Source organism: Rattus rattus, chromosome 7 (assembly GCF_011064425.1).
Source record: "Rattus rattus isolate New Zealand chromosome 7, Rrattus_CSIRO_v1, whole genome shotgun sequence".
NCBI lineage: Eukaryota > Metazoa > Chordata > Mammalia > Rodentia > Muridae > Rattus > Rattus rattus.
Window position 1 is genome coordinate 96043251 of NC_046160.1, and position 24720 is coordinate 96067970.

The following is a 24720-nucleotide window of genomic DNA, read 5'->3' on the forward strand; positions in this document are numbered from 1 at the left end:
ACTAACCCAGCGCATGGCCTGAGGTGAGTTACTTGGTTCTTAGATTCTTCGCTAATACAGCGAGGAAATTAAGAACTCTCTTCACAGAGCTGTTGTGAGGAGTGAAGAACAGTAACACATGTGAGGGGCTTTAGTTCAGGGGCTGACACTGGCTGTTGCTCCACAAGCAGGATTAAAGGGTAGGACATACCGACCGAGAGACTGCTCACAGGAAAACATGCAATGGACCCGTTCCAATGGGAGGGGTGAGCATGTTCAGTTATAGGGATTCTAGGCAGACAAAGAGTTTCTGCCCTTAAAGAATTCTTGCCTTCTGGGAAAGACAGAAAGTAAACAAATAATTGTAATGGAATGTGACAGTCCCACGGAAATCTGCTCATACTTGTCAAAAGGTTTTACTCGGTGGTGACTATGACATCCAGTTGCTGTGGATAAAGATCAGCTTCTGTCCCACTAGAGACGGATAATGCACATTATAATCTCATAGCGAACGGGAGTTACATAAGTGGCCCCTGGGGTTTGGATTTGCCTAGTCCCACTGCCAGGGTTCACAGCTTACAGACTCAAAATGGGTCTCTGTCCTGGCTCTGTACAACTGGGTTCCCCTCTCTGGGGAGGTCTTAGAAACAGCTTTGCGTCCCTCGGTGGGATTAGAATAGTGTCTCGTCAACATGACTGACTGATGTGAGCTGTACAATGGTCACTCAAACTGAACAGGGAAGAGCGCACGAGGCCTCAACCCTACAGGAGGAACTACAGACCACTGAGGAGACCTGGGAGTGGGACAGGCGGTATCCCCAGAGAAAAGCACACTGATTAGTCGACTAGGGTCAAACGGGTTATACATGTGTGCAGTGACAATTACTGAAGAAAGAGGCCGTGGATTTGAAGAGTGGGGAGGGGTATAGAGGAGGGTTGGAGGGGAGAAATGGGAAGGGGAAATGTACTTATACTATAACCTCTAAAAGATCTGCTAGGGGCCGAGGATTGTATGTGTGTGTTGGGTGTGGTGGGGGACATGCTGGTGGATGGGTCCTGAGTTACAGTTAGACGTATCTGGTTCTGGTAGTGTATACGAGAGTGCCTATGATAACAATAAGTTACATGTTTCAAAACTGTAAAAGAGGACTTTCATTATAAAGCAATGATGAATGTTTGAGGAGATGGCCATGTTTAATCTGATTTAGACATTATGCAATATGCTTATAAACCAAAACGTCACAATATGCGGGACATGGTGGCAAACACCTTTGATCACAGCACATAGGGGGGAGGGGGGAGCAGAGGCAGAAGAATCTCTGAGTTTGGAATCCCTGTGAGTTCAAATCCAGCCTGGTCCTCATAGTAAGATGCTGTCTCAAAAAAATCACAATACCACATTAGCGTGTATATATTTTTTGTTTTAATGTATCAGTTAAGTACATGAAAATGCAAAAAAATCTTATTATAAAAATTAAGCTTAGAAGGAAATCTATGAACAGGGTCACAAGGCAAACCATAAACTGGGTGGATATTTGCAGCCCTCCTGCAGGCCAGAACCCGAAATATCAGAAAGCAAAAGTTTAATTCAGTAGAAGAGGAGGCAATGGCTCTGAACAGACAGGGCCTGAGGGTGAAGGGCAATGGTTTCTCGGTGCATGAGAACAGCTCGGCCTTGCTCACAAGAGGGAAAATTTGAATTAGAGATATCAGATTTTGATGATCGAATTATTGACGATCCAAAAATCTGACAAGCTTTGTTGACAATGGGTCTGAAATGAATATTTTCAAAGCCTGCCAATGGGAGCATACGCTGCTTCGGAAGCTGGAGAAAGCTGGCATGGACTGGCTGTGAGGGATTTATACATCAGTGAGGTCTCCCTGTCCCCCACCCCCACAGGCTTGTGCTTTGAACATGTAGGCTCCCAACTGGTGTCGCTTATGGAGCTTCTGATGCCTGAAGCACAGCAATCACAGGTGGGCTGGCCTTTCCGTCTCCTGATCTGCTAACCGGAGGGGCCTTCCCAGCACCCTCCTGCCACACCTTCACTGTGACAGACTGAAACCCTGAACCAGAACGACACAGCCTTGCTCCTTGTAGCTGTTTGCCACCTCTACATCAGAGCAACAAGGAGAGTAACTAATGTACCCAGTGTTATCCATTACATCAGCGAGTGTGTGTGTGTGTGTGTGTGTGTGTGTGTGTGTGTGTGTGGTGTTATTTTCCCCTTTGTTTATTGATTCATTGCTTGGATGGCTAGGGTTAACGGTAAGGAGAAATTGTACTGTCTGCCCTTTTTATTTTTATTGAGTCCTTAATTATGTAAAGCAATCAATTGCATATTAAAACTTTAAAAACTGACATTAAAAAGTAATAATAGACCAAATACTGTTAAGGGCATTATGTAGACATATATGTGTAGCATGTTTTTATGAAGTCCAGGTCTCTGAATCTCCGTGATTGGGTGTCTGTCTATTCAACATCCATTCTTCCTCTCAGATTCCTAACATGATCCAATTTTCCTGTAGACATTTTCCCATCTCAACAGATTTTCTATGCCTAAATCCCCATCTGGAAAAGACAAGCCTAAGGGTGATTCCATGTTCCTGCCCAGTAATTGGTTTATGAACATAGGCCAAACTCAGTCAGAGTACATCAGTGCCCAGAAGAGAAGCTGGCTCAGAAATCATCACAAGACCAAAAGTATGGCAAGGACTTAAGAAATGTCTTTGCTTATAAGTGAACTTCTGCTCAGTGCACCTCTGGGTGAAACCGAGAATGGGAGCAACCAGTTTGCTTCTATCAAGGAAGCAGTCCAAGGTCACGGCCAACACGAAGACCTTCTCAGGGTTCTTCAGCCACCGTGGAGAGCTGCTTAACTAACCTGCCTCCAAAGCCTGAAGGCCTCGTGGACATCCTGCCAAGGACTGGATAGTCCGTTACTTACAGCTGCAGGCTAGTACCCATGAAGCACAGAGAACGTTGCCAAGACTCTAAAAGAAACACATGGGCAAGTCAGAAGGAAAAAATGTCCCCTGAAGTTTTTCAGACTGAGCAAACTGCCAAAGCACATGGCATGTGTTGACATAAAAAAATTTCCAAATCAGACACTGCATTCCACCAAGAATATGGTTCAGAGCAGAAGGGGAGAGGGTGCTGAGACGGAGGACTAAGACATCAACAGTAGTTGTAACTGGGTAGGGGGCCTACTGGCCAAGTGATAACTTTTCTGTATCTTTCTCATATAAAATATAAACATATGTTTATTTAAAAAAAAAAAGACCAATCAGATGCAAATCAGTAGAGAGCCTGGCCCAAGCACACACCCAGGAAGTTACTTCAGTTTTTCAAAAGACAGACCTGGGGCTGGGGTGTGTGTGGATGGGTGATGGACCTTTTGACAGGAATTCACAAGGCTCTGGGTTTATTCCAAGCGCTGGGAAAAAATAAACACATAAGTTAAATGTCGATTAAAAAGAAAATCTTCTAAAGGTTGGAAGTTTAGTAACTCCTTCCCATTCCTGAGGGGGAAAACAAAAACAATCAAGCAAAGCCAACCCAACTGGAACAGACTATGGCTATGGAACAGGAAGCAGAGGTCACGTTTGTGTTCCTCAGACAATGATTTGGGGAATATTTTGAGGTGTCCTATTTCTAGTCATCTCTTGAGGGTTTGCTTTCACTGGCTGTTACAAGGCTGAGGGTCACTATCTGGGTCAGACTGGGAGGCCACAGTACCTCTTAGACCAGACAGGACCACGGAGATGAATGATGGAGATGCCCTCTGCCCGTTAACCCATCGATAAGCTTTGATGAGTAGGGAGAAAGTAAGCATCGAGTAGAGGAGACTGGGGACAGAGGTGCGCAGGCAGGACTGGAAACCTGACGACCAGTGATGTTCCCAAGGCTGAGGATAAACATGGCGGGGATTGGGCAGCACCTTCTGGATGTGGAGTTTAGAATATAACTGGTGATGTGGGCGACAGCGGGGACACACCACTGAGTGGGAAAGGTCCTGGGTTCCATCACCAGCACAGTAAAAATCACATCCATGCACATGACTATGAAATAGGTCTCTATACCAATTCTCTAATTTGAGAGCACCTAACATTGTCTTGGCATTTCTAATGCCCCACAGATAGATTGGAACTAGAGTTCTGTGGGCTTTTAAAAAAGATTTATATTCATTTTTGTGTGTAAATGGCCTGCCTGTCTGCATGTATACATGTGTCCCATGTACATGACTGGTATTGAGGGACCAGAGTTGCAGACACAGTCAGCTGTAAACTGCAATAAAGATGCCGGGAACTGAACCTGGGTCACCTAGAAGGGCAGCACCCTTAACCTCTGACCCAACCCCTCGGGCCCAGAAGTCTGTGGTTTTAGTGGAAGGTCTTGATTTGAGTGGTTTGTAGACTACAACAGTGAGAAATACTTGCCACAGGGCTCAAGCCCATAATGAATTTAAAGGATGTAATGCAGAGAAAGGGAGAAAACCAGAGGGCGGGACGTTTGTTTATTTTTGTTTTGCTCTCCACATGATTTTGAGAGATTTTATTCCATACATATCACTCTCCTAGAACATATATCAAGAAGAGGCACGATTGGTACACAGAAGCTATGTTATCGTTGGTGAAATCTTAGTAACAAGGAAAATAATACCCCATCCAAATCTCAAAATTCAACCCAAATGACATGAGAGATGCATTCCCACGAACTGCTAAGGGCGCCACTTCAAAAGCTGTAAAAGTATCTCCATGGCTATGCCTTTTTATCCTGGAGATTTTCATTTTTCTTGTGGGGGGGGGCGTGTAAACAAAAGTCCTGCCACCAAAACTCTACACAATGAGTCTGCGGGACTTAATACCCAAGACTCTTCAGCCCTGTGTGGTTTCACTCACTTGGGGCTAGGACTAATTTAGAATTGGGCAGAAGGTGGATGGAGCCCAGGTTCATCCGACTGCACACACTGTGATCTTTCCACTATGAACACTATGGTCCCTCCAAGGAATGTTCCTGGCACTCCTTGACCAGGGAGCCAGATAGCTGGCTTCCAAGATGACAACTCCGTTGCTTCTGCCAAGCTCCTGAACAGGGCAGGTGATCCACACAGCACCGGTGGCTACTAGCAGGTGGCCGGGCTCTTTGGAGACCATCCTCGACACCAGTTGGCTTAGTAAGTCCTGCTGGAATTATGCCTGAGACAGAAGGGTAAATAGCTCTTTAATGTGATATAGAACTAAACTACCAGAGGGATCTTTTAAAGATGAAAAACAAGTGCTCATATTGTTTCTAATTTAGGAATTCCCAATATTTGGGGAGTTTCACAACAGCCTACGTACTTCCCTTTTCCTGCTCTGGAAGTGTTGGATGTGAATTAAAGGAAAGTGAGGGCTATTTCCCCTCAATAACACAAAACCATAGTGAGAATTGCTGGGGTGGTTAGTCTCAAATAAAACGTGCCTTTTTCTTTCTTGTGACAGAGTCTCATTCTGTAGACCAAGCTGGCCTCAAACTTAGAGATCCACCTGCCTCTGCCTGAGTTTTGTGATAAGAGGTGTGTACCACTGGGCCTGGCTAAAATTTGTCCTAAAGTACATATTCTGTGGGACTGAAGGTCTAAGACAGACTGACTGAACTGTGATTTCCAAGAATGGTCATCTTCTGGGTAGTAAGAAAACTACTTCTTGGGGCTGTAGAGATGACTCAGTGGTTAAGAGCACAGGCTGCTCTTCCTGAGGTCCTGGGTTCAATTCCTAGCAACTACATGGTGGCTCACAACCATCTGTAATGAGATCTGATGCCCTCTTTTGGTGTGTCCTAAGAGAACAACAGTGTACTCAGATAAAATAAATAAATCTTAATAAAAATAAAAAAACCCCACTTTTAGTTTACTGAACTCCATATCCAGACACTGGTGTTTCTCATTACATTATGTACAGTTTGGGGACTCTTCCCCTCCCTGCTTTTGACATTTATTTGCTATATAAATAGATATAAAGTGGCACATGGCAAATAGCTAAAAAGTGAACCAGGGTTATCTGGGGCACTTCTCTTCCAAATTCTCTTCAATCTTTATCTCATAGTTTTTCCTTTTTTGAACTGATCTCCTAAAACTGCTGGACTGTTTTTAAATACAGAAGTACCAAATAAATGGCTTAAAAAATAGATCTACGTACTTGATTGGGAAGTCGCTTGCCCTTGTGCTTTCTGCAGCCCGTCTACACCAAGTGCACTGATCTGTAACAGCTTTCTGATGGGCACTGGCACCTGGCCTCACTGGGAAGCACCTTGCCACCAAGAAGGACGGTTGTTTAGAGGCATAGAAAGTAGCAGACAATTAAGTGCTAAGTGAGTAGGACTTATAAGCAGGTTGGCTAGGCTGTTCCAGAGAGAGAGAGAGAGAGAGAGAGAGAGAGAGAGAGAGAGAGAGAGACAGAGGGACAGAGGGATAGTGTTTGAAACAGTCTTCACATGTTTTAGAAGCGGATAAAGCCTAACAATTTCTAGCTAGAGTGTCCATAAGAGCACATAGGCAGGTTGATAACTGTGTGGGCTGATAAACATACAAGTATATATATGCTGCCATCTACCAATAAAAAGGCTCCCTGCTGGGGAGCAGAGGCAGTTAAATGGAGGAGACTATTCAGGTTAATAGGGGGCCTTGAAAACTCAGCTAAGGACCAGTGCCTTTACTCTCTAGGTTACTGGAGGGAATTAAAGGCTTTTAAGAATAGATTAGTGAAATTAATTTGCCAGTAGAAGGTACAAGGTTTTGAAGGGGGGAGACTGGTGGCAAGAGGCTATTCTATTAGGTAGGAGCTGCTGACAGCGTCCACCAGGAGGCTTGATTTGGCAACAGAATGGGAGTGGGCAGGGGAGGGTCCAAGTCTGAGCAAGTAAGTAAATGTTGGTTTCGCTGAGAGAGAGAAGAGGATCTGGTCTCAGAAGAGACTTTTGGGTTGGGTAGTTGGCAAGACCCATGGGCCTTAGAGGGAATGCCACCTAACAGACAGGGCTGTGTCATGGATGTCTCTGTGGCAGGTGGGCTTGGATGGTGGCATTAGATGGTTTCCAGTGTTCAGATTTTCTCCTTTTACGAACAAGAAAGCATCTGCTGTGGCTGTTCCCGGTCCTCAAGGGGTCTGTGAGCCAGTCAGGAAACATCTTTTTAATAGGATTAGCTGAAGAAGAGCCAATGTCAGGTGGTGGCTTGGCAGTATATCATGGCTGCTGACTCTGACATGTTAAGTATAACATTATTGATGACTTTTGTGCCTGGCTGAGAGTGTTAACATTTAGCAAATTAGATGCTTTCATTTTTTTGTCTTGCTCTTACGTTTTATGAGTATGACACAGTGTGTAACCTGGGCAAACCATTTAACCTCTCTGTGCCCCTGTGGACAGCATAGGAATGCGTGGGAGCACTTACAAACGTTTTGAAAGCTACAAGATGAAAAGCCTGTAAGATCCGCCCCTTCCTCCAGTGACGGAGTCTGTCATCTGGGAAGGTCAGCCTTTTCTAGGCCATCTTTCAACCGCTAGTTCTTTTGCATTTTTCTAAAATGCTTCTACTGGTTCAGGGTGTAAGAGGCAGCTTCTTTTTGCCCTCTTTAACTTTCTGGCCCTGCCCATCGGGCTGGCCCCCTTTCACTTAGAGACTATCATTGTGTAACTCCCATCTTTTGGTTCTGGGATTAAGCCCAGGAGTATTGGAAGGGAATTAGGGTTTTACATTAACACCCAGGGGCCTCAACATAAGGCATCCACACTCAGTGTGAGGATTTGTCCCAGTTCTAGGCAGTAAGCTACTTTTCCTGTAAAAGTATCCATCAAATCTGGCCTCTGGATACTTGCTTTGTTCTCTTGGGTCACCAGAATTGTCCCGGTACCGAAACTTAAGGCCATGAATTTAGACCTGGAAAACCTTAGGCAAGGCGGGAGCCGTGCAATAAGCAACACATTTTTCACATCCGTGCCATAAAATTCCCTCCTTCTTGCCTGTCCCTTGAGTTTTCCAGGCTACCTTGCAGCTGTCCATCAGCTTCTCACACCGTGGAGACCCTGCTGCCGGCTGTCTCAGCTTGCTGTGGCTTGGTTCTAGACCCACCACGTCGCACTCTTTTCTGGTCTAGCTAGGTCTGCTTCCCATCCCATGGATGCATCTAGTTCTCCACCCCATTTCTCCCAGTCAGCCTCACTGAATGACAGCCCATCTTTTCCTATGTATTAAACCACAGTGGACGTTTGCTGGCATGGAAACTGATGTGCTAATGGAATTTTATCCTGGTTTACATCTCCCTTTGTGTTGGAAAGCTTGGGACCACTTCCAGTTTCTCAAGAGAGCCTTCCTGTCTCCTTCAGGAGACACAAAAGAAAACTCCGACCGCGTGTCTTGTGCCTGTCAATCAAGCCCTGAGATCACTATTTTAATTGTAATATTGCATTATTTAAATCTTGAATTTGTTTTTAGGCATACATGGAAAATATATGTTGATGTGAATTTATTCACACACCCTTTAAAGTTCTTTGAACTCGGATTGCTTTGTGATTACATAACAGAGTGGTGTTCTTCCTACCTGGAAGGCTCTCACAATCTCTGGAGGGCTTGTTAAAACTTGCTGGGTTCTCCCACCCCACCACCCCCAGTTTCCCTAGAGAGTTAATGTGAGAATTTCCATTTCTAGGTCACTTTGAGGTGATGACCCCCCATCACCTTTGACAACAGCTGACCCTATCTTTAAGCCTGAAGGCCCCACCTGAGTTCTGAGTAGATATGAAAAGCTCGTTCATGCAGCTAGGATGAATGCTGACTTCAGAGTGTCCTACCACTTATTACTTATGAGAACCTGGGTAATCAGTTTGAGTGGCAGAGCCCTCATTGATAAAAATAAGGACAACCCTGGCTGTGCCTCAAAGGAGTGTTGTGGAGGGTAAGTGGAACAGGTGTGAACATAACCAACTAACTATACAGTGGCATGACACCCGGAGGCATTGCAATGGGTCACTTGCTTCCCTCATTAATTATAGCAACTTTAATCTGGGAAAATAGAGTATGTTTATTGCTACAATAAACTCAACCTTCAAACCCTTAAAAAAAAGCCATCCAGTGAGATCAGACATACTTCAGAAACATTACACAGGGCCAAGAACGATTCCCAGTTTTCACAGCTATAAAAAGAGGAGTACAAGACCCCATTCAAAGTTTGGGTGGAGTCAGGAATCTTTCAACTTCGCTGAGATTGGCCCATTGATAAAAAATGGTTACTGGTTGCACCACATGAAAAAGAAAAGTTGCGGTGCATGAATAACTCGTTCGTGTCATACTTTTTTATCTCTTGCAACTTGTATTAATGTATGCCTATCTGGAAGCAGTAAATGCTCCAGTTCTTTTTTTTTTTTTGTTCTTTTTTTCGGAGCTGGGGATTGAACCCAAGGCCTTGCGCTTCCTAGGCAAGCGCTCTACCACTGAGCTAAATCCCCAACCCTAATGCTCCAGTTCTTGATGTCACCTTTTTTCTCTCACCCAAACTGCCTCGGCCCAACCAAAGGGCTAACTAACACAGTTCCTGCTCAAATTGTGTACATTGTGACTTTTCAACTCTGCTTTAATTCTTCCAGTCCTGCAGTGTCAATCTCAGACAGTTTACCCCAAAATGTTTTTACTTGTTTTGTCTTGGCCAAATGCCACAAATGCCAGCCCCAGGAAGGTCTAGCAATTCAGAGTCTGGAAGAGTGTTCCCCTTTAATGAGCTTGCCTGGGTCGGTCATATCCGGTGCAGTGCGGTCCCCAGTCGCGTAGCCCCACTCCTCCCCAGCCCACCCCACCCTACCCCACCCTACCCCACCCTACCCCACTCCACCCTACCCCACCCTACCCCCCCCCTCACGCCCGCCAGAGGCGGCGTCTGTGCTTCTCCCGGGCGCCAACAGGAGGCGCTCGCAGGGCCGAGGTACTGCGCGTACCCGTGGGGACCGCTTCGCGGGCGGAGGGAGCGGGAGGAGGAGCCGGAGGGGGCGCGGCTTCCTGCGCGTCCTCCTGGGCGCCCGCTCGCCTGCTCCGCCGGGCCGGGGCCGGGGCTGGCGGCCGGCGGGGGTCGCGGCGGCGGAGGCGGCGGCGGAGGCGGCAGCGCTGGCGGGCCGGGCTCGGGCTCAGAGCTCGGAGACAAGATGGCGGCGGCGCTCCGGAGTCCGGCCTCCTCCTCCTCCTCGCCGCTCTCCGCCCCGCCGCTCGCCGCCTCCTCCTCCGCCGTCTCCTCCTCCTCGTGCAGCAGCACCAGCGAGCGCCGCGGCGCCGGGCCGCTCTCCCGGAGCTCGGGAGGGGGCTAGACCGGTCCGCGGGCGCGCAGGCGACGAGGCCGAAGCTGGGGCCGGGGCGGGGACGGCGGCGGCGGCGGCGGCGACGCCGGGTGGGGATGGGGTCGCAGACGCTGCAGATCCTCCGGCAGGGGGTGTGGGCCGCGCTCAGCGGCGGCTGGTACTACGACCCACACCAGGCCACCTTCGTGAACGCGCTCCACCTCTACCTGTGGCTCTTTCTGCTCGGCCTGCCCTTCACGCTTTACATGGTGAGTGGGGGCGGGGACACGCTGAGGACGCTCGGCGGGTCCTCGGGGGTCCGGGGGTCGCGCCCCTGTCCTCCCCGCGTCCAGCGGTCCCGGAGGCGGGCGGACGCTCCCCTCCCCCGCCCGCTCCGCTCTCGGCCCTGGATTTCCAGTATTTTCAGCACCTCCCTTCTCACCGGTCCCCAGCTGGGTCCCGCTTCCTAGCGCCTGGTGTGCGGGTCTGCGTAACCGGCGCCCGAGGCCTTCCCTCGGGGTCCCCGGTCCTCTCCGGGCCTCGGCTACCTACCTCCCGCTCCCCGGGGGCATCCCCGCCCGCACCTCGGTCTCCGGCTGTGCGGAGCCCGGGGGAGGCCGTGCGTGCTCCGGTTGGAGCGGAGTCGCGGGGTGTCCCGGCTTGTACTCGCTTCCCGTGTTGGGGGAAACCCGGGGTGGCTCGTGCCTCTGCAAACCGTTGGTCGGTTGGGTGCGGGTTCCTTTCGGTTCAGCCCCGCGACTAGGGGCCGTGGTGTTGTCAGGCTAGCGCTGTGCACAGGGAGCGGGGAGGTACGGGAACCTGGCTGGCATTTAACCCGTTTGTTTGCGTTGCTTCAAGGCCTTTGACTGGCAGGGAAAAGGAGAGTGCCGCCTGTTGCTTGGTGCACTAGGGCCAGTTTCTCTAAAGTGTTTTTGGTGTTCCCAGTTAGTTTCCTTCTATAGCTAAGGCTGGCCTGAGATTCACAGGCCTCAGGAGTGTTTTAGAGGATGTGTTCCTGAAAGATGTTTGCACATTTCTTAAAAAAATAAAAGAAAAGCAAAGCACCGTATTTTAGGGTGGGACATTTGGGGAAACTGAGCTTTCAAGGAGTTTCTGCTAACTTCGTGGTTCTTCAGGAGGCTAGAACAAAGGTGCTGGATTATTAAATCCCGGAATAGGAGTATGAGAAGTACCACAAGTTAGGAGCCAATTCGCCTCTTTTCTCAGTATCACTAATTGGCAGAAACATGCCTTGGGGGATGGTGTGTGTGTGCGCTAAATGTCACATTGTCAAGCAGGGTCTGATTTCTCATGGAAATGTGTTAGGAGGGACTTACACCAGCTTAAAGGAGCTTTTTTGCTTTTTTTTTTTTTTTTAAATGCTGCTTTATTATGGGACTTGTTCTGTCTTGTCAGATTCTGAAAATCTATCATCAAATGTTATCATTTCAATCCATTGTGGCCGTTCCGGTTCACTTTGCACCAGCGTCCCTTTCCAGGAGTATGGTGTCCTTAACGAGCAGCTTCATGGCTTTGGTGGTGAGCGTCTTCAGGCTCACCAGCTTTCAGTCGCCTTCCTGTGTTCAGGCAGGATTGTCCATTTAGGACTAAATGATTGTCGGGAGGTCGGGATTTGTTGCTCTGTGCCATATAAGGTTTGGGTCTAAGCCTCTTTGTGGAATTAACACCACTGAAGACTTTAGAGGAAGGGAAAAGCCATGTATTGAATTACCTGGGAGTTTATTCAGCAAACTCGATTCTCAGATATTTGAGTGTCCACTGTGCACTAGGTACTTTCTTTGCCAGGTTCTGGGAATATAAAAGTGCCTCACTTCAACAAATGGCAACTCCACTCTTCCCGAAGCTCGTAGGTTTCTCTTTCTCTTCACTCCCAGTCCACGTACAAAGCTGATGCATTCTGTCTTTAAAACCTGACAGCAGTCCATCATCCCCCAGAGTCAGTCCTGGTCCAAGCCTCCCTGTCCTGCTGGGTGTTTGTTGGGGAAGGAGGTGGGTGGGGTGGTGGTGGGGGAGGTGAGGATGGCAGTGGTGGTGGTGGTGTTTGTAGAGACTTGCTGTTTCAGAGGATTCTTTCAGATCTGTGACCCTTCTGCTTAGACCAGCCTCCGCCCTGCCCCTTCCCTGCCCCTTTCTATGCTCAGTTCGACTGCAGCAGTCTTCCCAGCAGCTGATATGTCATCACTGTGCCCTAGGCTGGTGTGCTTGCCCTTCCTACTCTTGTCAGGGGGACTCTCCTCCCTTGTCAGATGATTGTGTAGCCAGCTTTGGCTAGGTTATTTCAAGTTTCTGGCATGTGAGACTTTCCCTGGTGAGTATTGAAGCAGCCTCTGAACTCTTCTTCCTGCTTTCTCAACCACAGTTTCTGCTGGCTGATCCACTCACTTACTTGCTGTTTTTGTCGCCCTGTTGCACTGCGGAAAGCTAATAATAGACTTGAAGCTCTGACCAGGCAGGGGTTTCTTTCTGTTCATTGCTATAGTCTAAGGACTTGGAGCAGTGCCAGACACAGGGTACCGAGACGTTAGACAGATGACTAGAAATGGATAAGATTCACTTTCTCCTGTCAGGGAAGTTAGAGCTAGCCTGAGGGTAAGCAGCAGCTAGCTGAGAGCCATAGGGATGATGAATGACAGGGGTCATGTCGGGGGTTAGCCAAGGAGTGCAGCATTTCAGGAAAGAGCACGCCAGTGCTGTAGTATCGATAGACAGCGTGACATCTATATCCAAACGAAAGCAAAGGCTCTCCTTCTGCATCCAGACCTCACCCATGGTTATCATTCACGTGTTCTTCCAATGATAGCTGCAGGTGACGGCGACTTTACTGAGTACAGGCTCTTAGCCCAGTTAAGTACCCTCCTGTGGCTGAGCTGTTGTCACTTGTTTTATTACCTTAGGCAGATCTATGAACTGGGATTTATACACGACATTTTGAAGCCAAAGTCACCATAGGCATGGGTGTACTCATGTACACACACACACACACACACACACACACGAACACACACACACACACACACACGTTTTGTTTCCCAGCTTTTATAGGTCTTCAAAGGTTTCTGCTATTAAAGTTCTAAATAGTCTAAACCAAGAAGAAAAGCTTCCCACTTAACTGATTATCTTTTATTTTTCTTGTTAACTCCATTTACATCATTCTAGTTGTTAATGCACGTGACTTACCATTTTTTGCGATAGATTAGCTTTTTCTTTCTTTTTTTTTTGATGAAAAGTTCACTGGGATGGGTGTTATCTTGGTTTTTGGATCTTGGCTTTGCTGTTATTTGTGTTCTTGGGGGCAAAATTACCTTCCTGAACCTTGATTTGCTCATGTGTAACATATTTCATGAGTATTTTGCAAGGAAATATTTATGAAATAGATTATTCACTTTCAGAGTACCCTTCAGTGAATGCCATTTTAAAGAATGTCTAATTAGAATTTTCTCTGTAATGTTACATGCCGAGAAGAGATTAGATAGCCCTGAATTTATTGAGTGAAACTATTATTCTTTTTTTTTTTTAAAGATTTATTTATTTATTATATACAAGTACACTGTAGCTGTCTTCAGACACACCAGAAGAGGGCATCAGATCTCATTACAGATGGTTGTGAGCCACCATGTGGTTGCTGAGATTTGAACTCAGGACCTCTGGAAGAGGAGTTGGTGCTCTTAACCACTGAGCCATTGCTCTAGCCCGAAACCATTATTCTAACATATTGTTTAATATACAGTCTTTGTCTATAAAGAATTACAAGTCTAGATGATGAAATTTATTAAAATGTATTTACATTAAGATGGCTGAGGGCAAAATGTTTATTTAACATATATGAGGCTCTGGGTACAATTCTGGGCACCTGTCTTTCTCCAGTTTGTATAAATAAGAGGTTCTCAGACTCTAATTGACATCAAAAATTACTTGACAGTGTTAAAAATGCGTACATGTACAGACTTGTGGTTCAGAACATCTGTAGTATGGTTCATTCATTGTATACTATGTGCTAGGTAAGTTCAAAGAACTTGATCAGTGTACCCATAATTCCTAGCCTGGTCTTCTAAACTGGTACCTACATGTCTTCATGACTGTCTTGAGACATCTAAGAAAAATAATGTCTAAAACCATTCTGAAGGGCCTTAGAGATGGCTCAGTGGCTAAGAGCACTGGCTGTTCTTCCAGAGGGCCTGTGTTCAGTTTCTTACACCTTTGCGGCAGTTCACAACTGTCTGTAACTCCAATGCCAGGGCACCTGGTGCCCCTTCCTGGGCATCTAAGGGCACAAGCCACACAAGTGATGTACAGAAAAATGCTCAGGCAAGGCAGTCATACACATAACATTAAGAAGAAAACTATTCTGAAGTATAAATGGATGCCCCCATTCTAAAACAGACAAGTGAACTGATGGGAGGAGGAGAAGCCTTTCTGCATTGTTGTGTATTGGTTAATGGTGTGATAGACATTGACCATTCCCCTGCTCTTGCTATAGACGCGCGCGCGCGCACACACACACACACACACACACACACACACACACACACACACACACACACAACCATGCCTGATGTCAAGAGTAGCTCAGCTCTTCCTTTTACTTCCTGCCCCAGACCGTTTTGTCTGCACTGCTGTGTTAGCCACACTCCTAGTCTTTGGCATCTATTCTTACCTCTTTACAACTCTTAGCGCAAGCAGATTTACATCAGTTGGTGCCACCCACCTTTTGTATTTAATAGGTTTAAATTTTTTTCATACAATACAATATCCTCCTCCATTTTCTTACTCACCCAAGTAAATGTTCTTTCTCTCTCAAACAAAATACCCCTGCCCCACAAACCCAAACCAAGCAAACACCCTCCCTCAAAGACAAAAATACCAATGTAGGGGAATGGTTGTGATGCTTTGATTGGGAATCTGTCCATATGCTAAAGTCATTGTCCCCTAGTTGGTTCTTGATCGATCAGTAAAGAGGCCAGTGGCTGGGCAGAAAGAGACTCCCACAGGCTAGGAGAGAGGCAGGGAAGAGAATAGAGATAGTTGGGAGAGATGAACAGTCTGAGAGCCGCAGAGCTGCATCTTCCAGAATGTAGGTGGGAGGGGGAAGTGCCAATGGAAGGGCAGCCCGGGCATCTGAGCTGAGGGCAGATTTGGTGGTGTTGAGCTAGGAGTAAAGGTAAGGGGCAACAGGTGTTGAGCTTGGAGTCAAGAGAAGGGCACGCTAGCCTCAGAGGCTTAGAAGAGCCCAGCCACTGAGCCAGTAAGGCGGGTCAAAAGTGAGCTGACGTGTAGAGAGCTAATGTGTGTGTTTTTCATCTGTGGATTCAAGAGAATGGGTGGATGGCTGGTAGCATGGTCTGCCCAGGAGCATTAAAGTGGGGGTAGTAAAAACTACACGTTACATACCAAAACAAGGAAAACATACACACAGAAAACATGGAGTCCATTTTGTGAGTTTGGGGCCTGCTGTGGAGTGTGGTTGATACACTCAGTGTCACTTCATTGATGAAAACGGATTTCTTTCTCTCCCAACAAGTATCAATAACAGATTGCTTCTTGGTTAGGGGTAGGACTTGATGCCCTCTACTCCTTCTCAGTGCTCAGATTTTGTCTAGTTGAAACTTGTGCAGGTCTTTTGTGTGCTGTCATGGTCTCTGAGTTCATATGTACATCAGTTTGTTATGCCTGGAAGGCTTTCCTTAGAGTTATCCATAACCTCTAGGTCTTACGGTCTTCCTGCCTCCACTTGGGCAAAGATCTCTGAAGGGAGGAGTTTGATAAAGACATCTCATTTAGGCTCTGCTCCAAAGATTCTCCTTCCCACGTTGCCCACTTGTGGGTCTCTATTAATTATCACTCACTGTAAGAGCACGTTTCTCCTGTGAGGGCTTAGCAGTGATGCGCTGGTCTGTTGTTACAGCAGTACACCATTAGGAATCATTTTATTTCTATGTTCACTGAACAGAATAATAGTAGTAGGTTTTCTCCTAGGGCCTATGATCTATTTAGTTTCAGGATCTTGGCCACTTGTGCAGTATCAGGTATGAGTTCCATATTAAGGAATGGGCCTTAAATCCACTTTTCTTTAAAAAGTGGTTGGTTACTTCCATTACGGTTGTGCCACTATTGTGCCAGGACAGCTTGCAGACAGGCTGTCATTGTAGGACCCTGGGTTTGTACCTGGATGATACTGATGGTCACTTTTCTCCTCCTTCCGGCACTATGAAGTTAGTCAGTAGAAGGGAAACTACTAGTTGGGCACCAGCTCACTTTCTCCATGTTCCGTGGATAAGAAACAGGTTTCTTCAACAGTAGGGTCTTACCAGGTTGTGAAGGGTACCAATAACATTGGTTCTGTGTGATCCCGTTGGCCAGTGACTTAAGATGTAACCCATTCCTGGTTCTGACGGTTTTGCTTGGTAGTATAAGCTGTCTGGTTTTACTAGTAAGGGGGCATAATTGTCTTCCCCATTGAATGGTAACGTCATTAAGATTCCTTTCATGTGTGTTTTAGGAAGTTTCCACAGTTTAGGCTTCCTGTAACTTTTCAAGGTTAGTGCTAGTTGTCTTTTCTCACACGCAGTTCTTTACCCTCTCCTTTATGTCCCCATTCAATCCTCCTGTTCTGGTGTATCTCTTTATAGCACTCTTCTATTTTCCTTCCTTGGAAGACCCTCTGCTTCCTGTTCCTTTCTACCTGCGTAACCTTGTTATTTGGATCAAAACACACCCATCTAAAGTTTAAAAGCTAGCACTCATGAGAAAACATGTGTGTCCGTACTTCTGGGTCTGAGTCTCCATACCTGGTCTGTCTGTCTGTACAGCTACAGAGTGTGGAAACCAGTGTGGGGATCCACTACATCCAGTGCTTTGATCCACTTCAAGATCAGCTTTACCACTGGGTAGACACCCAAGCAGGGACTCCGCCTTACTACAGAGATCTTTGTTCGTCTGTGTTCATTGCTGCTTTATTCATACCAACCAGGAATTGGAACCAGCCTGGATGCCCATCTACTGATGAATGGATAATGAAAATGTGGTCTGTTCACACAATGGGATATTACCCAGCTGTTAAGAAAACTGTAGTCATGAATTCGCAGGGAAATGGGTGGAGCTAGAAGCAATCACGTCTCCCTTTTATTATCTTTGCATGTAGAGTTTAGGATAAAAATCAAGCATCTTTACCAAGGCTACATTAAAGCCATTTCTGCCTTTACTTCTGGGTTGTGCAGTTCACCACTGTGCCTGAGCCACGCGGCCTCCTTTCTTTCAGTTCAGCCTGATAAACTGCTTGCTCTTGAGGGAGCTTTGCACCTGTTGTGTCTTCTCAAAGGAGACTCTGCCTTCCCTCCTGTTCTCAGGCTGACTGTCCTAAGTGTCATCTCACAGAGGCCTAACCCCATAACTGCAAACAGCATCTGTCTTAGTGTCATCGCTTCACCTTGTCAGCTTCTTTCATGGTGCTTCACAACCATGTCTTTGTCTCTTTCTTTGCATGCTCACCGTCTGTACTGCTGTACTGTCGTAGCGCTTACAAGCTCAGTGAGGGTAGGGTCGGGTGTGCTGGTACATTATTGTCTGCTCTGGATGAGTGTTTGTTGATTGAAAACTGTGTTACATATATGAACCTTCTTTAGGTTGAACACCAAAACTGACCTGGAATAGTTGAGTGCAGAGTGCTGTAGGAGGCTGCATCGTGAGCAGAGTCACGTGTAGAGTTGGTTTCAGTGGCTGCAAGTTAAGAATCAAATGCCAGAATGACTCCAGAAAAGCTTGTAAGTCACTCAGTACAGCAACATGTGCGGGTCTCGTGTGTGCAGCCTTGTATATGTATGTAGCAATATGTAAAGTAATGTATGCTAAGTACTCTGTGGAATAATTATCATAAATTAAATGTTCTTAGAAAATTTATGGCTTTGACTCTTTCCTAGTTGCCACTATTATTCATTTTTGTGGTTTATCCTTACCTGTAGAGTGAAAGTTTCCTTGAAACCCTCAAGCCCTGAGTCCAAAGATTCAGAAATTTTAAAGACTAGCAAAACCCATCCAGTAGTTTTCTTAAGATCGGTTCCTTTAGAACCTTAGCTAGCAGGGGCTGAGGATGTAACTCACTGAGCAGTCTTCTTATGGAATCCACATAAGCCAGACCTGGGGTTACAAGACTGTAATCTAACATTCAGGAGGTAGAGGCAGAGGCAGGAGGATCTCCTGTTTAGGGTCATCCTCAACTACATAGAGCCTATACCACATGAGTCCCTGCCTCAAAATTAATTACAGCTTCAAAGGCTTAGTCCATTATTATCCTGGCAGGGGACATGCTGGCAGGCACGGCAGGCTTGGTCCTGGAGAAGGAGGTGAGGGTAATCTCTTGATCCAAGGCAAAGAGCAGTAAGACTGGGCCTGGCTTGGGCTTTTGAAGCCTCAAAGCCCACCCCCAGTGACACACCTCCAATATCGTGGCCACATCTCCAACCCTTTTACCGGTCAGCCCTACACTCTGGTGATTAGCATCTGAATACATGAGCATTTGGAGGCCATTCTTCTTTTCTTTTCTTTTTGTTGTTTTTGTTTGGGTTTTGAGGCAGGGTTTCTCAGTGTAGCCCTTGCTGTCCTAGAACTCCCTATTGAGACCAAGCTGGCCTCAAACTTAGAGATCTGCCTATCTCTGCCTTCCAAGTGCTGGGAACAAAGGCTTGGGTTACCACTGCCTGAGTAAAAGGGACAAAGTTTGAATGTCAAAACGTGACCAGAAAACAAGCCACTACACTTACTCTGTATGTCTTGACCAGGTACAGACACAGGGATGTACGGAGAAAGTCATGACACTGAAATCCAGAGTCCAGATAGACGCAGTTAACTTCTTCTATATAAATATCCTCATTAGTAAATGCCAGACATTTTAACTTTTAAGTCAGTGAAGCCACAGACTTCCTGGTTAAATCTGTGCTCATAGGCTGGAAGAGAAATAGAAACTCCACTAGTTTCCAACAGTGAAATGGTTTTATGACTTACAGAGGTTTCAGAAATACTGGAAAGCATTTCATCCTTCACCGAACATAGTTGAACTAAGATAACCACCTCCCTCTGACTCCCGAGTGCTGTGATCAAAGGCCTGTGACAACACCGCCCATCGAAATGACTCCTTAATAGTGCTGAGAGAAATTACAATATGGTATGTGGAGTGGGACAACCCTTTTCTTGATTATAGGCTACATACTTTATTTTCATTTTTTAGCTCTAACATTTTTTTTGAATTAAGGGGCTGGAGAGATGGCTCAGTGGTTAAGATCTCCTCCAGAGATCCTGAGTTCAAATCCCAGTAACCACGTGGTGGCTCACAACCATCTGTAATTAGATCTGGTGCCCCCTTCTGGCTACAAGTGTACATTCAGGTAAAACATACATCATAAATAAATAAATCTTTAAAAAGAAAAAGGAAAAAAAAGAGCCAGGCAGTGGTGTGGTGGCTCACGGGCTCAGGAGGCGGAGATGGAACTCTGTGAGTTTGAGGTCAGCCTGGTCTACAGAGTTCAGGACAACCAGGGTTATACAGAGTTCACTTTACATCACAGCTTCCTTCTCCTCCCAGTCCCACCCTCATAAACCCCTCCTCAAATTATCCCCTCTTCTTCTCAGAGAAGCCCCCGCCCCCAGTGTGTACCAACTTGCCCTGGCACATCAAGGCACAGCAGGCCTAAATGCATCCTCTCCCACTGAGGCCAGACAAGGCAGCCCAGCCAGGGGAAAGAGATCCAGAGGCAGGCAGCAGAGTTAGGGACAGCGTCTGCTCCGGTTGTTAGGGGACCCACATGAAGACAAAGCTCCACATCTACTGCAAATGTGTAGGAGGTCACATGTTAGCTTTTTAAACCACTTTAGGGTGAATATTGTCGTAGTTGAATATTGTAGCCTTTTGGTCTAAATTCCTACAAATAGGTAAGGGCGAATGCTGGTGGAGGAGGGGCTAAAAGCTGAGGTTCACAAGGTAGGATCCCTCTCACAGTGAGTAAACCTGCCTGAAGGGCAGGGTGTTCCGTGGTGAGTGCGGGAGGCGGGGTGGAGGTGTCCAGGTCTGCGAGAGCTGCCTACGCAGTGCTTTCTCCCGTGAGTTGACGATGGATGTGGGATTGTGAGCAGGGTTGAGGGCATCTTTGAGACTGGGGAACTTGAGTTCAGAATGTTGAACAGGAATTTTCAGGAGAGAAATGTAGGGTGAATATTTATTTAAAGTTATTCACATAGATACTGTGTTGTAGGGAGATCCTAAAACTGATTAAGAAATAAATATCCTTGAACAGAGCTCCAAAACCCAGTAACATCTAAAAATGGGTGAGAAAGATAATAATTGCAGGAAAATAAAGAGGAAGAGAGATAAAAGAAAGAATATTTCGAAAAGGAGAGAGTGATGGGAATTTGCCAAGTTGTGCTCCCAAAGGCTAATGGCTGACCTAGGTCTCTATCAGCTGTGTTGAGTGTGGCCTTGTATGCCCTTCTTGCCCCCACTCAGCTCTTTCCAGTACAGGCGGCATTCAATGGAATAGTAAACAAAATATTTCAGTAACATTTTTGTCTTTGATAATAGCAAGAGTTGTTTTTTAAAGCACTATTTAATTCAAATTTAGTCCTAATTAAAGCTTTGTGCTGCACTGATATGCAGCACACAGCAACTTTGATCTGGTTTTCTCCTGGTTTTGTACTCAGATGATTCCGGGACAAGACTCCCTCATTATATTATTTGGTTTTGTTAAGTCAGATGATTTTCCCTGACTCTTGAGTGTGGCTGGGGAAGGTGAGAAGGATGGATAGATAGATGTGCTTGACACGTGGGTACAGAGTAGCCGGGAAAGCCAAGAACTCAGCAAACATTCTGTAGACTTCCCATTGCCTTTATAAATTACATAGGTGAGCTTTGCTATAGCACAGTGGAGTGAGTGTTGGGATTCTGGTTCTCTCGGGTGCCTCTGTAAAGTTGGGGTGTGCCTGCGAGTTCTGTGGTAGAACGGGGAAGCTGTGGGCACTCCTCTTAGAACTCCTGATGCCAGGCTCTAACTTTGTGTCAAGATAAGAAAGAAAAGAAAACCCAGGGAAAGAAGCCATTTCCTTTTTGAGGTTTTCTGGCAGGGTGAAAGAAAGTTCCATTCTGTAGAGCTTTGTGTACACCAGGTGGAACCCTGAGAGCCAGCCGATTTGCAAGCAGCCAGGAAACCTAGTCACAATTTGAGAAGCCTGAATTAGGAGCCGCCCCACTTCCTTTTCCTCCCTCTCCCTCTTGTTACTGCGCTGTCTAGACACAAACTAAACAGGTCCAGCCACCTGCTACTCCTCCTTAGAACTTCTTATTTTGGCATAGCTTAGGGTTACAGAAAAGTTACAGGACACTCTCTATAGGGTCATAGAAAAGTTACGGGACAGCACACTCTCTATAGGGTCATAGAAAAGTTATAGGTCAGCGCACTCTCTGTGTACCTTTCCCAGCTAACTGTTTACCAAATGCTTTATGACCACAGTGTACTTATCAAGAAAAGGCTTTAGCATTGGTTCTGGGTGTTAATGGACCACTCACTCTGTGTAGATTTTGCCAGTTGCCTTTTCTACTCCAGGACTGGTCCCAGACCTCTGTGCTATGTCATCTTTAACTTGGTTTTTCCCTCTCTTTCCTCACTGACAGGCTGGGGTTATAGTCTTTGAGGATTTGTATAATTTATAATAATTTTCCAAATGATCTTTTTAGAGATGTTTATATCTGTGATGGGTACATTTCAAGTGGACAGATAGAATATTCTGAACATTTTTGAATAGGGTACTACTATCCTGTAGTACTGGGCTACTTGAAAACAGATATTTACCATATGCAGAAGACTCCAAAATGAAAAGTCTTGACACCCTATTCCTGGCAGAATGGGCACCTGTGTCTTCGTATGTAAAGTCTGGCTTCTTAATTTATAAAATTAAAGGTGATGAGCCTAGGGAATGTCCTAGTGTCCTGGAGGGTTCTCTTCTAGGCTGTTTCCTGCAGGCTTAGTCTCCATGCTAGGGTAACCATACATGCAGGACAGGCGCTATGTGCCTTATGCTGGATCTTGTGCTTTGCTCTTTGTGCTGTTTGGTTTCCTAACCTTCCTACCAGGCAGATGGATCTGTTCTGAAGAAAAGATTGTTCATTAAACGAGTCTATGCGTTTGAGTATAATGTTTTACAGTTGTCCAGTATTTTATTGTTAAGTGTTCAGCAAGGCACTTTTTAAACCTGAGAAGATGATAGTGCTGTAAGGGTACCATCTTGGAGAAGTGTCGGAGGCGGTGATGAGAGCAGACTGGGAAGTGCAGACGAGCCAGCTACCATGTGCACTCAGCCCTGGCTTTCCATATGCTGGTTGTGCTGTGTTAAACCTTAAGCATCTCTGACCTCATGCCGAGGCAGGAGGAGCTTGGCAGGTGGTAAATAGAGGTTCGAAAACCTGTTTTTGGCATTTTAGTAACGTGAAATCCTCAATTTGAAGATGCTTTGAGAAGACAAGAAAAAGTATAGCTAATCTGCAAAGATTATATGTTCTATTATCAGAAAGACATTTGAGTTTGTCCACTATGGGCACGGGGATATGGAAACACATGTGCTATGGAAAAATAAGCTCAGTCTTATGTTCCTACCATCTTAGAGATTTTCAGATGAACAGGGAGTTACAGAATAGTACATGTTCACTCAGGTCTCCATCTAGATTCCATGTGGGCTTTGAAAAACCCTGGTTACTTGGACTGTACGGCCAGTTTCCACACATGGCATCTCACAGGACTCACTGGAAAGTGTGCTGCCCCGACACTCACCCTTGAGCTCAGACCTGGAGCCATCTCTTTAGTCCTGTTTACAACTGACATTTTAAAAGTCTAGGCCAGCTAAACTATTCTATTCCACAGGTTTGTTTTAATTGTGCCTCTCCCCTCAGTCTCTAGAGTTCCTGTAAACTTCAGCCATATTTTATTGTCCAGAGTTACAGTTGGAGAATTATCATTTGTAATGTAATTCTCATTCATTGTAGATTTATCGTCTGCCTTTGATTTAGTGATCTTTCTCTATCAGGGTCAAATGCTACAGTGTTTTGTGCATTATGCTTGTCAGCGTCACTTGAGATCTGAGTGTCCTTGCTTTCCTTCCTTAGATAGGTCTAGGTAAATTCCCACAGCCTAGCCACTCTGGTTGCATGCCCTGCCCTTCGTCCCTGTGAGAGCGACACCTGTACCCAGCACAGCTAGAGTGGGGCCATCGCTGGCATAGGCAGACTGTTCTTCTGGCTCCTTTCAGATGAGCCCACTCATCTGCCTTAGAAGAGTCTGGAGCTTTGTGGCTGTTGTTGTGACATTTAGTTTATTATGATCTACTTGAGCGTTGCTGGCCTGTGGCACAGGACACAGTCTCTGTACAGTTTCTCATAGCTTAGAGCCGTCAATAGTGTAAAACAAAATTGTAACTAGGAAATAACTTATCTGAGTGTTGTTTTTCTCCACCTCAGTGTATCAGTCTCTGGAGGACAATCCTGGGTATATGTCTTTTGAAAAATGCCAAAACAAAACCCCTACGTACACACAGCAGCAAAGCCCTTGTGTGACCGTAGAGAATACTCGCCTACCCTGGGAAGTCTTAGTCCTTGTGAGTGCTTCCTGCTTAGTTCCACTTTAACTTTTTTTTTTTTTTTTTTTTTTAATTCTTTTTTTCGGAGCTGGGGACCGAACCCAGGGCCTTGCGCTTCCTAGGCAAGCACTCTACCACTGAGCCAAATCCCCAACCCCTCCACTTTAACTTTAATGCGTGTGTGTGCATATGACATAGTGCATGTGGAGGTCAGCAGACAACTTTATGGAGTTCTTTTCCTTCTCTCTTCCGCTCTCCCTTTTTTTCTGTTTGATAGAGGCTCACTCTCTGTAGCTCAGGCTGGCTTAGTATTTGCTCTGCAGACTTGGCTGGCTTCAGAGGTCTGTCTGCCTCTGTCTCCCAGTGCTGTATTACAGGCCCAGCTTTTGCCTTTTGTGCTTACTTGATTCTAGAGATTATTTTGGGTTCTCAGGCTTGGTGACATTCACCTGTTGAGCCATCTTGCTAACCCCAATTTTCACTTCTTTGGTTATCCTGTTTTTGTTTTTCCATAATTGCTACACATCTCTATTAAATAACATTGGAGATAGGGACACTTTTGTCTTGTTTCTTACCACAACAGGAAGTTTTGTATTTTAAAGGGAATTCTAACATTTTGTTTGAACTATTCCTTCCTTACTGAATTACAGAGTCATCAGTTTTCTACTTGCTTCGCAGTCTCAGGCTAATGTTAGGTGTACGGTTGGGTTCTACCAGTCTTAGCTATGGAGTCTATTTTTAAGTTCCTGTTCAGTATCTCTAAACCACGTGTGGTAGAGGTCTGTTTGCTGGTCCTTGTCATGTCACTCTGAGTG

General features: G+C 46.0%; 1 protein-coding gene across 1 annotated transcript in view; it reads left to right on the top strand.

Annotated features, from left to right (window-relative positions):
* The first annotated feature begins 10370 nt into the window (after window positions 1-10370).
* Window positions 10371-24720, top strand: part of Pcnx1 (pecanex 1) — a 134174-nt gene continuing 119824 nt past the window's right edge. The window contains 1 exon segment of the mRNA XM_032908069.1: window positions 10371-10548. Within this exon segment, the coding sequence (XP_032763960.1) occupies window positions 10396-10548 (153 nt within the window). The 5' untranslated portion in view covers window positions 10371-10395.